Raw genomic sequence first — 14299 nt, 5'->3', positions numbered from 1 at the left:
TCTAGCACAGGGTTTGGAACAGGTACTCAATACTTATCTGTTCTATGAAGAAGCTACAGATTGCCTATAATTAGAAGAAAAAGCCCAATTTCTGAAACCATAGTGAATGAAACACATTTAAGTTGGACTGCAGATGGGGAAATCAGAAATAAATGGAAGAAGAAAATTCTTGGGTCTTTCCTAATATGTCAATTATTTAACAGTAAATTCTTACCACTACTTTCCATTACAGAATTTCTTACCTCCATGAATACAGAGAAAATCATTATTTGAAATAGGGCCAGGTTCAGTAAAGGTCTTAAATTTATTTAGCCACTGTCGAGAAATATAAAACTGAAGGAGACTTGGTTCCATTATGTTCAACAAATTTGATATCCTTCGTCTCTCTTTTTGTGCCTCTTCACTGCTCTTCCTATTAAGAACAATGATTCTTTAAATTCAATGTGCATTTTATTCCATTAGACTAGTAAGTGAATCTTTCCTCTTCATTACTAAACTTTACACATTAATACTGTGAATCTTATTAGCTCTTGGGAATTATTCAGGAGAAATATACTGTCTATCAACCTCCAACACTACATTATACAACTTAGGGGCAATACTGTATTTTAACTACTGGTAACCACATAAACGTTTAATTAACAAATGTTTGTTAATAAAATCAATCTAAATAGTTATTCTGTTTGCTGTTTCAGTAGCTAGCATTTACTCTTCTATAAAATTGATGTTTCTTAGTATAAGATTTATTGTTATAGTAATATCTTATTAGCTATTTCAGAAGAAAATTTTGTACTTAATTCCTACCATCAAGTGCCTAATTATTTTTATTAAAACCAATATTCCTAAAAGAAAATACAGGTGACCACTGAACAACACAGGGGATTAAGGCACCCAACCCCACGCCCTCCTACTCCTGTGCATTCAGAAATTCATGTATAACTTCGGACTTCACAAAAATTTAGTTGTCCCTTGGTACCCACAAAGTATTGGTTCCAGCATCCCTCCTTACCCCCCACCCGCAGATAACAAAATCTGTGAATGCTCAAGTTCCCTACATAAAGTAGCATAGCTCGCCCTAACTGGTTTGGGTCAGCGGATAGAGTGTCAGCCTGCAGACTGAAAGGCCCCAGGTTCAATTCCGGTCAAGGGCATGTACCTTGGTTGCGGGCACATCCCCAGTAAGGGGTGTGCAGGAGGCAGCTGATCTATGTTTCTAACTATCCCTCTCCCTTCCTCTCTGTAAAAAATCAGTAAAATATATTTAAAAAAATAAAAAATAAAAAAATAAAGTAGCATAGCTCAATGCATAGTCAGCCCTCCACATCCATAACTCCCAACCTCAGATTGAAAACAATATAGTATTGAAAACAATCCATGTATCAGGAGACCCACAAAGTTCAAACCCATGTTGTTCAAGGATCAACTGTACCTTTCTTTGCCATTCAAGTAAATGATTTAACAATTTCTTAAAGGATCATTCTGCATGCAACCTTTCACTTTATTTTACTCAGATACTCAAATGAGAGTAAAACAATTTCTAATTTTTACGCAGCAATCCATTTTGAAAAGTCTAAGAAGTCACTGATAACCCCAAAGTGAGATATTTCTTATTTATTAAAGTAGCCTATCTGTGAGTTACTTCCTTACCTATAAAAAAGAACATAAGCTTCTGCATTTTGTACAGTAGATTCTGAAACTTCAGTGACACTCTGATCGTCAAATTCATACCAGAGATTATTTAAATTGTTTCGGCAGTAGGCAATATAGTGTCCACCTGAATTTAAGAGAAAAATTTTTTTAATCATTTCAGTAATACCAATTAATACAAGAATGGAAAACAAACTACTTTTATATTCCAAGTTCTTAGCAGAGACTGAGATACAGCAAGACCTATAATTTTTCCCCAGTATGTATATATCCTCACCACCATCACTTCAGGAAACACAAATAAGGATAGCAAATGTAACCTTAAAAAACCCAGAGTAAAAATGATCATGTTAAAGTACTTATTATTTAATTGTATACAAAATATAGTTTTCCAGTATTTCCAACTTCAGAGTAAAATTATTCAATTTCCTAAATTTTTTGACTTTTTGTTTCATTTTAATCCTCACCCAAGGATATTTTTCCCTTTGATTTCTAGAGAGAGTTAAAGGGAGGAATGGGAGGGAGAGGAGAGAAAGAGAGAGAAACATCACATTGATTGGTTGCCTCCCACCACTGAGCAACCGACCACAGCTTAACATGTTTTTAATAACCAAAATAAAATAAGAGTAAATTTTAAAAAATCTACTTTTACAATGTTTTCTTTGGTTCAATCAGGTCTTACTTAAAAGATCAACTCAGATGTTTACTATTTTTAATATAATCTAAGAACATATGTCAAACCTGTATACTTACTACTTGCAGTTCCATGATGACAAATGACTGACAGAAGATCATAGGTAACAATTTGAGCTGGACTATCTTTAGCAAGAAATGGCTGAAGATCCAGGCCTTCCAGTGGAAATGAAACATGGGTACTGATTTTGGTGGAAAACATCAGTTCATGCCTGAATCTTTTGAGATGGATGCATAAAATCTAAAAGAAAAAGGCAACATTAAGATTCTATTGCTTTATATGCTAGATAAAGGAGTCTATTAAATATACGTATTGAATTAAGTGTTAAGGTTAAACATTGTTCTGCAATTATGATAACCTCATTCCAGAGGTGTTAAAATGTGGAAATAAGTGAAACATGGTACTTACTAAATTTATAGCTACTGGGTTTTCTAATTTTACTCTTTATACCTGTAAGAGCCTACAATGTCTGATTAAGCTGTGCTCAACATCGTTTCACTGGTAAGGGTACTTACTTGCTATGTAACTCAGTGTTTTAAAAATGGATACCCCTAATAGGACATAAATAGCAACTGGTCAATAGAAACAGTCCATTATTTACCCATGCTAAAAAGATTTACTACTAATTCATTGTGTTTCTACCAGAAAAAATAAATTGAATTATAATAAAGCCCATACCTCAGGAAACTTTTGTACTTTACAAAACTTTACTCCATTCCTCAACCTAAGGTGAGAAAAGAGAAAAACAATTAAAATAAACCCATTTCCCATAGGAATGGAAAAAAGCTTTAGTATTTTCAAATATTCAATAAAGTCTTTTAGAAAATGCAGAGACAAAAGACCTCAGACTAAAAATGCTCACTAATGAATTATATGCTATACATGAAAAAATATACACTATTAAAACACTGGAATCCCTTATTGTAAAAATTATTTAAACTAAGCTATCTAATAAAAATGTAGGGAGTTGTGTGATTCTTTGATAAAATTTAATTTTTTGTAAACAAGCAATCAAAACATAAACAAACTCATAGATACAGGGAACAAAATGATGCCTGCCAGATGGGAGGGGAGTTAAGGGGTTGGCTGAAAAAGGTGAAAGGGCCAATTCTGCTCAATGGTTAGAGTGTCAGCCCTAGGACTGAAGGGTCTCAGGTTTGATTTCAGTCAAGGGCATGTACCTCAGCTGCAGGATCTATCCCAGTAGGAACACATTCAGGAGGCAACCAATTGATGTATCTCTCTCACATCAATGTTTCTCCCTCTTTCTCATACTCTCTTCCCCTCTCTCTAAAAATCAATGGAAAAATATCCTTGGATGAGGATTTAAAAAAAAAAGTACAACTAGAAGTTACAAAATAGTCACAGGGATGTAAAGTGTAACATAGGGAATGTGGTCAATAATATTGTAATAACAATATATGAAATCACACAGATAATGATTTATCAGGGCAATCACTATCTAACCACTAGGTTGTACTCCTGAAACTAATATAATATTGAATGTCAACTATAATTTTTTTTAATTAAATTAATAAATAAAAGTCCTACTATCCATGGCCTGCTTACACTTTTATTATCATCCAGCTTATCGCCCTAGCTGGTTTGACTCAGTGGATAGAGCACTGGCCTGTGGACTGAAGGGTCCTGGGTTCAATTCCAGTCAAGGGCACATGCCGGGGTCACGGGCTCAATCCCCATTGGGAGCATGCAGGAGGCAGCCGGTCAATGATTCTTTCTCATCATTGATGTTGGTTTTTTTTGTTTTGTTTTTTTTAATATATTTTATTGATTTTTTACAGAGAGGAAGGGAGAGAGATAGAGAGTCAGAAACATCGATGAGAGAGAAACATCGATGAGAGAGAAACATCGACCAGCCGCCTCCTGCACATCCCCCACCGGGGATGTGCCCACAACCCAGGTACATGCCCCTGACCGGAATCGAACCCAGGACCTTTCAGTCCGCAGGCCGACGCTCTATCCACTGAGCCAAACCGGCTTCGGCTCTCATCATTGATGTTTTTATCTCTCTCTCCCTCTCCCTTCCTCTCTGAAATCAATTAAAATATATTAAACACACACACACACACACACACATAAAAAATCCAGATTATCAAGTAAAACTGGGTAAAATAAAATCCCAATTTCATGGAATTGGTTGGTCAGGTCAACATATTTATTATACGTTTCTTTTTTAAAAAATTAAATTTATTGGGGATAGCACTGGATAATAACGACGTAGGCTTCAAGTGTACAGTTCTATAAAACATCATGTGCTCACCACCCAAAAGTCTGGTCTCCTTCTATCACCATATATTTGACCACTTTTACCCTTTTCACCCTCCCCACCCCCTGAAGCCCCTTTCCCCTCTGGTAACCACCATACTGTCTTCTGTGTCTATAAGTTTGTTTGTTGGTTTTGTTTGCATATTTTTGCTGTTTTATATACCACATAAGTGAAAAATTATATGGTTCTTGTCCTTTTCCATCTGACTTATTTTGCTTAGCATGATACTCTCAAGACCCATCTATGTGCCAAAATATAACCTTTATTCTTAAAAGTGGAAACAATTTGAGATATAGGCTGATTATTAGTAATAATCTATATTAATATACAATTGACAGATTTCTACCTTGGATTTGGGGGTTGATGCAAGTTCTTTTCTATCTCCACTAGTATTATCTCGTATTAGTTGGCGAGTTTTTCTCAAACCAGGTTCCCCCCTGTAGGCCAACACCCTCTTCAGCAAGATATGGCTTCAAGGACAAACCAACAATACTTTCCAATTTTCTAGAAGTATAATCTTTTCTAGAAAGTACAAGGCAGCCTTTCATCCTTATTAACCAAATATGCCATTCCTTTTTGTCATGAAGAGGACTAATTGCTGCAGATCAACATTTCTCTGCGATTATTGCCAACAGACAGACGTTTGTATTATAAAGATTCTATATCTTATTAGGAGACCATTATTTTTCTATTACAGAGATTTAAAAAATATTTAACAGTTCACTCTATCTCAAACATATTTGCCTTCAATTCACCAATTACTTTTCTAACTTATCACCAAGAAGCCTTAAAAGCCTGAATTTATTACAACACAGAACAAGGCAACTACTACTAAATATAAAGAAACAAAATCCATCCTGACTGGCATGGCTCCGTGGTTGAGCATCAACCTATGAACCAGGAGGTCATGGTTCAATTCCTGATCAGGGCATATGCCCAGATTGTGGGCTCGGAGTGCAGGAGGCAGCTGATCAATGATTCTCATCACTGATGTTTCTATCTCTCTCTCCCTCTCCCTTCCCCTCCGAAATCAATAAAAATATATTTTTTTAAAAAAGAAAGAAAATCCATACTTTTGCCCTGACCAGTTTGGCTCAGTGGATAGAGCGTCGGCCTGCGGACTGAAGGGTCCCGGGTTCAATTCCGGTCAAGGGCATGTACCTTGGTTGCAGGCGCATCCCCGGTGGGGAGTGTGCAGGAGGCAGCTGATCAGTGTTTCTCTCTCATTGATGTTTCTAACTCTCTATCCCTCTCCATAAAAAATCAATAAAACATATTTTTTTTAAAAAAAAAGAAAAAGAAAAGAAAATCCATACTTTGTTTAACTGTATTTCTATTCTGCCATCATACAGCGGGTAACATCAAGGTTGGTATAACCCTTCTGAATTTTACGTAGATTTGAAACTGCATAATTTACAGCCACTCTTGCCAAAACCGGTTTGGCTTAGTGGATAGAGCGTCGGCCTGCGGACTGAAAGGTCCCAGGTTCGATTCCGGTCAAGGGCATGTACCTGGGTTGCGGGCACATCCCCAGTGGGAAATGTGCAGGAGGCAGCTGATCGATGTTTCTCTCTCATCGATGTTTCTAACTCTATCTCTCTCCCTTCCTCTCTGTAAAAAATCAATAAAATATATTTTAAAAAAAAAATTTACAGCCACTCTCACTTCTTTGAATTCAGTCTGTTAACATGGTAATCCAGAAGAGAATATTCCTTATTTATGATGACAAAACTTAATATAATGAAAATGTATGTTATATATCTTAATATATATTTTATAATGTATGTGGAAAGTTTTATGCAAAATTATATACTTATTTTAAATCTCAAAATACACTCTTACATCTTAGATAAGTGTATTAAATTTGTTACATTTTTGCTTCCAATTTGTTTTATAAAACAACCAGCCTCTTTTTTTTTTTTTTTTTTTTAAATATATTTTATTGATTTTTTTACAGAGAGGAAGGGAGAGGGATAGAGAGTTAGAAACATCGATGAGAGAGAAACATCGATCAGCGGCCTCCCGCACACTCCCTACTGGGGATGTGCCCGCAACCAAGGTACATGCCCTTGGCCAGAACCGAACCTGGGACCCTTGAGTCCGCAGGCCGACGCTCTATCCACTGAGCCAAACCGGCCAGGGCGTATTTTTATTAGGACAAAGTTCACTAGCCTTTATTTTTCTAAATAAAGAGGAATTTTAACTCAATTCAAGTAACCACCACCACAACAAAATACCATTTAAAATACAGAACATGTTATTAAAAGCATTGGCAATAACACTTACTTTTTGCATTTTTCACAACTGTACATATTGTCACCTGAAAATAGAATAAATCTGGTCACTCCTCTCAAATGAAAAGCAAGATATTTTCTTTTGGTTCTGCAATTCTGTTGAGTCTGCCACATGCTCACCTTGCAGCACAGAAACACAAGGCTCACATTTTTTAGTCTCTGAGCAGGAGTCAGCTCACAATGTATCCTTGCCTAAAGCACCCTGACCTCCCTCTCTTTTCAACCTTGAAAGCCTATCTTAAAGAACATCCTTTCCATTTACCCACTCAACCAAATTTACTAACTGCCCATTACATGACTGCCCACACAAAGTACTGCACATATAAAAATACTGAAGGATCTTAAATATTATGAAGGGATTCACAGACTAGTCCAGATATATAAGACTTTCATATTGGTTGAATTTTCCCTTCTTTGAATCCCTGAAAAGTTTTAAGACACCTCATGTCATCTTATCTAGTACTATAGGAACTAGTATAGATTATTTCAAGATATGACTTGTGGTATTTATAGTAATAGCACCACGGTAGATAATGGCACTGTGGTAATATGGGCAAGTACTACTTAAGCTCCTTAAAATTTAGCTTTTATAAACATTTTATGTTCAGTCCTACTAGTATTTTAGATTACCCACAACAATTTAGTCGTATTTCTTACCTTTTAATTCATCTCTAGCGAAGAAGGCAGCAAGACAATCTTGTAAGGTTACTATTGGACCCCAAAACCAGCTAGGGACACATGAGACAACAAACCTGAAACATTATCAATAGAAAAAAAAAAGCAAGTGTTCTGCCAGTACAGCAGAAACAGCAGTTTTAACAATCAATCAATTTTTAAAAAAATGCATACATACCTCTTCACATATTCCATGAAAAAAGCTATCCACCCTTGCGGCGCATACGCTTCACCACATGATCCTGCTTTGACTATGGAAGTTGGATGACTCGATGAATGCAGCTTAGCAAGGTCTTCCTTGCCAGGAATTGGCAAGGATAGATCTTGGAAGGTCTCCAGGGTTACAGACACCTAAAATTGTTTTGTGTTTTAAGAATGGGATGAAAATAAGCCAGTTCAAACATTTATGAGAACAGATTTTAAACTGCAAAGATCAAATCAAGTTATGATAAACAAAAACATCAAATTGCTTTATTGTAATAACAACAGCAAAACACTTTCTCTGTACCAAGTGCTGTTCTAAATGTAATCTTCACATAAACCTTCTGAGATAACTACTAACATCACATTACTCGAGGAAACTGCAGCATAGAGAAGTACCTCACATCCAGTCACTGTAGTGGGAGGTACAAACTCTTATGCACTACTGTATTTACATTTGGAAATGACCTCTTCATAATAGTTTTTAAATGTTGTTTTTTTAAAAAGTTGTAAAACCTAGCATGTGATTTTTTTTAAATAGCTGAAAACATGTCAGGACAAGTCTATTTAAATATTTGGTACCAAATCAGCATATATTAAAATTACCCTATTGGAAGCCCTTAGGTTTTACTTAAGATTTTAACACAATAATTGAAAACTTACTTCTGCATTGTTGTTGTTTTATGGGGGGTTTGGAGGGGAGTGTCATTTTAATTTCAGTAGTTACATTCATTCCTACACTGAAGTAAAACTGCTCTTAAGAAAAGCTCAAAGAAACTCAGGGGTTTAGAGGTATTATTAAAGAACTCATGATAATTTTAATATATGTTCTTATATACGAATCTGATACTACCTTTATTGTCTGAGCCCCAATCTTAATAAAGGAAAATATTTACAGGCCATATAACCAAATGCAGAAGATACAATCACAGTTCAGTACCTGTGAGCAGCAACAGTTTCCCAGCATATTAATTTCATCAGCCTTATGAGAATGTGGGTGCTACCAGTTCTTGCTGCTGAGCAACAAATTACCTTTATATGTGACCAGAGATGAAGAACAGAGTTAATCTTCCTGTGATTCATGCCTGTCCAATGATGGGTCAAGACTCAATCTTTAAGAACTATGTTGCTATTATTCCCAAAAAACAATTCTATGTCTAGAATCAATTATACTAATATAAACACAAAAAACACATGTGTAATCAGCAGCAGCTCCTTGCTACTGATGAGGAGTTACAGTAAACTTCTCATACCATTTTGCCAGTTTTTTTTAAAACTAGCATTTGACAAAAAATTCCTGTGTATTATAATTCCTTCATACTCACCCTGTCACAAGTGAGACACTGCACTGAACTAATGATTGTTCCATCAAAAACGTCTGAAATAACACTTCGGTATTTCTTGTGCTGTTTTTTTCTCTTTGGTGATGATGCAGATTGAGCTAGGACTGAGAAATAAGGGTTGAAATATTTTTTTAAAATCGAAGTAGCTCCTTTCTTTAAGCATTTTTCTCTGGAATCTTTAACAATAAAATTTACTATGCTGACGAAATTTGTCAAAATACTATTGAAGAGCCTTGCTTTAAAAAGAGGAGAGAGAAACCAAGTGAAATAAAAGAGGGATTCAGTCTTCCTATCTTGACTTCGATCAGAACAGTTTTGCTTTTACTTGTTTGCTTTTATTCTAAGTAAAGCTATATTTGAAGAAATGATTCTATAATTAAGCTGAGAGTTCTTTATATATTCTAGATACAAGTGCTTTGTATGTGATTTGCAAATATTGTTTCTCCGCCTTATCTTTTTTTCATTCTCTTAATAGTGTCTTCTGGTTGTTGTTTTTTCCTTTATGGATCATGCTTTTGATGTCTTTGTCTAAAACAACATCACTAAGGTTTTTTCCTATGTTTTTTTCTAAGAGTTTACTAGTTTTACATTTTATAATACTGGAACTCTCATTCATAGCTGGCAGGAATGCAAATGATACAGCCGCTCTTGAAAACAACTTCATATGACTTAAAGCATAAAACCTTATAATCCCACTTCTAGGTGTTTACTCTGGACAAATGAAAACTTATGTTCATAGAGAAACCTATACACAAATGTTTATAGCATTATTCATAATTGCTAAAAACAGGAAGCAATTCAAATGTCCTTCAATGAGTGAATGAATAAAGAGTAGTATAGTCATACAATGAGTAATAAAAAGGAACTATTCAGACATGCAGTGTAACTTTTATCTCAAATGCATTATACTGAGTGAAAAAAATCTATTTCAAAAGACTACATACTGTATGATTCCATTTATATGATATTCTGGAAAAGGCAAAACAATAAGAATAGAGGACAGAGCAACAGAACTAGTGATTAGAAAGGGGTTGGGGTAGGAGAGTCTGATTACAAGCAGTAGTATAAGGGAATTCTTTGGGATGCTGGAACTGTTCTATATTCTGTTTGTGGTAGTGGTAACAAGAATCTATTCATGTATTAAAACTCAGGACTCTATACCAAGAGTGAATTCTATTGTATATAAATTTGTGCCACACATACAAAAAAAATTTAAATCATGGTTGTGTAAAATTATGCCGTCAATTTTAAAGGACTGATTAATATTTCATAATTAATACTTTAAATGGTCAAAACAAAGTAGCCTGAGTAACTGAAACATCTACCTCTTTTTTGTGTGGATGCCAATCCTGGCCACAAACTGCCTGATTTTGGAGGGCTTGCTGATAAACGTGGATTAACACCTTCATTTGATGGAAGGGTCTGTGGTGTAGACAGGTCATTCAAATGGACATCGGTAATATATTCTGAAATATTAAAAATTTGTGTCATAACTTTAAATAGTAAAATTATTCTACCTGTCAAATAATGTTAATTATGTTAAAGGTTTCTTCATTTGAGATTTTGAACACAATTCACATTAATAAATGTAGAGTGAAATACTTGATAAAATGCTAAGGGAAGTAACAGTGATTTCCTCCCTAGGAATACAATTAATGCTTTTAACACATTACTATTGTAGGCATTCAGGAAGTGAACAGTGGAAATATAAAGCCAAAGAGAATCATATTTGTCCTAATTTATTATTTAAAAAAAGATATTTAGGACAGTTTTTAAAAAAATAGCTTTTAAAACAGTGTGCGGCAAAAAGATTATCTCTCCAAACTAACATAGTAATCAAAATCTAATAAGAAATTTAGGCATAAAATCATTATAAATTATTTTATTCTTACTGTGATAAAATAAAATTGACCCCTTTGTCAGGAAAGGACCTTTTTGGAATTAAATTATAAATCAAGAAAAAATAAGCTCCAAGAGCACTATGTCAATAGCTGCTGTTGGAGTCTCAATACATAACATGCATTCAAGTAAGGGACTGTGCTCAATAAGTATTTACTTAAGAAAAGAGAATTGTTCCTAAGAGACCCTGAAACAGAACAACTTCAGGGATTTTTCTGAATAATGCAAAATAAATTACGTTCACATAAGCATTTCTCATTATGTCCAGCATGACTAAAAGCAGACTGCATAAATTTGGAGGGAAAGAAGCGAAGAGACTCACTCCTTTCTGAAGGGAATAAAGCTACTATGATCTAGATCAAGAATTGGCAAATGTTTCCTGTAAAGGGTCAGAGAGTAAGTATTTTAAGTTTTGTGTGCCACATTTGGTCTTTGTCACATTTTAAATCATGTCTTTAAAAAATGTAAAAGCTGCCCTGGCCGGTTTGGCTCACTGGATAGAGCGTCAGCCTGGGGACTAAAGAGTCCCGGGTTTGATTCCGGTCAGGGGCGTGTGCCTTGGTTGCGGGCATATCCCCAGTGGAGGGTGTGCAGGAGGCAGCTGATCGATGCTTCTCTTTCACTGATGTTTCTGACTCTCTATTCCTCTACCTTCCTCTTTATAAAAAATCAATAAAATATTTTTTAAAAAAATAAAAAATAAATAAAAATAAAAAATGTAAAAGCTCATATCCCTATTCTAGGTCACCAATTAGTTACTATGTATAAGAACAGCAATAAAGAATGAGTATGTTCCTTAACCAGACTTTTTACAAGGGCTGGACAGCATCTAAGCTAAGTCTTCCAAAGTATTAACTATTCAACTTCTAAATATAAGGGCAGTATACTTAAGGAATCTAATAAGTTTTCCTGACTAGAAGGCATGTATGCACTATACAGAGGTGAACCACTTAAGAAGGAATTTTGGGTTCTTTCAAATACCTAAATTGTATAGTGGTTCTCACTCTTCAGTAATTACAGAATAAATTATTTTTGTTACTTGTCTGACACTCATTTTAAGATCAGAAAAAATTTGAACCTCTGATGGCTTAATTTTATGTGCTTTGGAGAACTAAATACCACACTAAGCCAAGATAAGTTAACTACTGAAGAAATAAATGTAAAATACAAAGAGATCTAGATCAACATCTTTCATTTGACCCTTGGCTCTTTCTCAAAGGAACACTGACTAGTATTAGAATGTATCACACAAGGCTCATTATAGTTAAAGTCCTACACTAACAACACATATACAAAATATTTCGGGGCTGATGAGATTCCAGTAACAGCAACCTAAATGTAACAGTGTATATGTTTACAAAACTGCAGCTGGATTACTTTGCTTTTTCCCAGGATCTTAACAGAATCTGCTTAAAATGACATAAACTTAACACTCACATACATGCATATACTGCTAAATTCTACTACTTAAAAAGTCCAAACATAACTATTTAATTCCCCTTTTCTGCAAGTTAGTATGGTTGAACTATGTCATATACTACACACAAAATATTAAGCTAAAATTATTAATCATCCTATTTCATTCTTACTTTGCTAAATATAAATTGTGAACATTAATATGTAAATAAGTATTTTGATTTTAGTCACATGCCATGCTAATTTTCCCTCAGTGTACCAATGAAACACTACTATTTTCAAATTATTAAAATTGTTACCTGAAGCTCTGCCATGTATTTGCACTTTAACCGTTTCCTGGTTGTTCAAATCGTCTGTTTCAGACACAGAGTCTTTATCTTTATCTAATTCACCTTCAGAATTTACTTTATTAATCTTATTACACATCTTCTCTTTTTGCCAATCTTTTGACATTTCTGAATTATTCTCATCATCCTGAATTAACATTGTTGTCTCATTATTATCTTCAGAAAAGCCTCTAGAGCCATTATCATTTTCAGCTTTATCACTGCCGCTACAAGATTCACAAGACTGAAAATCTACATCTGACTGGCTCTTGTCTTCATCCATGGTCTCCTCAGTCATTATCGTTTGAGGATCTTCTTCTACTTCCATGACCTGTTCTTTCAGCTCTTCATGAAGCAGATCCATTAAACATCGAAGGAATTCTTGAGCATCCTAATGTAAAAGCAAAATAGATATTACCGCTTCATGAAAAATATGTGTATGCATGTAGAAACTTAAGGAAAAATATACAGAATGTGGTTGTCAACTGTTATCAACTAAATGTGTAGCATTATACTGAGGAAATACAATTTCATAGAACATAAAGCATTGGAGGGATGGGAAGCACCAAATCGTAAAAAGTTATGTAAATGAAACAAAAGTAATTATAAAACAGAAGATGATCTGGAGGTCAGCTTTTAGTAGTGCTGCTATTTTTAAAAAGTGGAGGAGTAAGGTATCAAGAAAACCTGGATTTGCTTTGTGTGACTATTCAGAGAGATGTCCTAAATTCAAATACTTTAACTTAAAATTAAAGCTTTATCCAATTTTGTACTATATCTTAAAGAGAAATCTTTAATCAACCTGAAATGCTTACTAAAAATACAAATTTGTAAGCCCCAAATCATATCTACAAAATCACAGTCTCTGGTGATCCAGGAATTTGCACACAAAAAAATTAACAGGGGCCGAAACCGGTTTGGCTCAGTGGATAGAGCGTCGGCCTGCGGACTGAAAGGTCCCAGGTTCGATTCCGGTCAAGGGCATGTACCTGGGTTGCGGGCATATCCCCAGTAGGAGATGTGCAGGAGGCAGCTGATCGATGTTTCTCTCTCATTGATGTTTCTAACTCTCTATCTCTCTCCCTTCCTCTCTGTAAAAAATCAATAAAATATATTTTTCTAAAAAAAGAGAAAAAAAAATTAACAGGGAATAGGTATTGTTTTGAAAAAGAAAAATGTTAGGGCCAGGTATGAATACTAAAAGATATTATATAAACTACAATAATTGAAACTACCATTAGTACTAATACAAAAAAATATAGGTAAATGAAACAGAGTAGGAAGCCCAGAAACAGATCCTATTTTATATATTAATGTAAGCACAAAAAACAATAGAAAGAGATTTTTTAAATCATATTTTTTAAGTCTTAAATTTACAGTTTGGTACTGTTAGCTTTTTGTAAAAATTAATATTTGAATCATATTGTAATATGAAATAAATAATATGTATTGAAAAATTACATTTTTCAAAAATGAAAGCATAAAATATAGAAAGCATAGATGAAAATTTATCTCTG

At 34.5% G+C, this 14299-nt stretch overlaps 1 protein-coding gene across 1 annotated transcript in view; it reads right to left on the bottom strand.

Annotated features, from left to right (window-relative positions):
• USP33 (ubiquitin specific peptidase 33) overlaps nucleotides 1–14299 on the bottom strand; it is a 75759-nt gene that overhangs the window by 17769 nt on the left and 43691 nt on the right. The window contains exons 10-19 of the mRNA XM_081088442.1: nucleotides 12756–13173; nucleotides 10467–10607; nucleotides 9124–9245; nucleotides 7776–7948; nucleotides 7580–7674; nucleotides 6915–6948; nucleotides 3020–3065; nucleotides 2401–2581; nucleotides 1648–1774; nucleotides 243–412 (exon numbers count right to left, since the gene is read on the bottom strand). Coding sequence (XP_080944568.1) covers nucleotides 243–412; nucleotides 1648–1774; nucleotides 2401–2581; nucleotides 3020–3065; nucleotides 6915–6948; nucleotides 7580–7674; nucleotides 7776–7948; nucleotides 9124–9245; nucleotides 10467–10607; nucleotides 12756–13173 — 1507 coding nt within the window. The remainder of the gene's footprint in view (nucleotides 1–242; nucleotides 413–1647; nucleotides 1775–2400; nucleotides 2582–3019; nucleotides 3066–6914; nucleotides 6949–7579; nucleotides 7675–7775; nucleotides 7949–9123; nucleotides 9246–10466; nucleotides 10608–12755; nucleotides 13174–14299) is intronic.

The sequence above is a fragment of the Myotis nattereri genome, assembly GCF_964212035.1.
Source record: "Myotis nattereri genome assembly, chromosome: 3".
NCBI lineage: Eukaryota > Metazoa > Chordata > Mammalia > Chiroptera > Vespertilionidae > Myotis > Myotis nattereri.
Note: the sequence above shows the minus strand (reverse complement) of the source record. Positions and strands in the feature narration are given on the sequence as shown.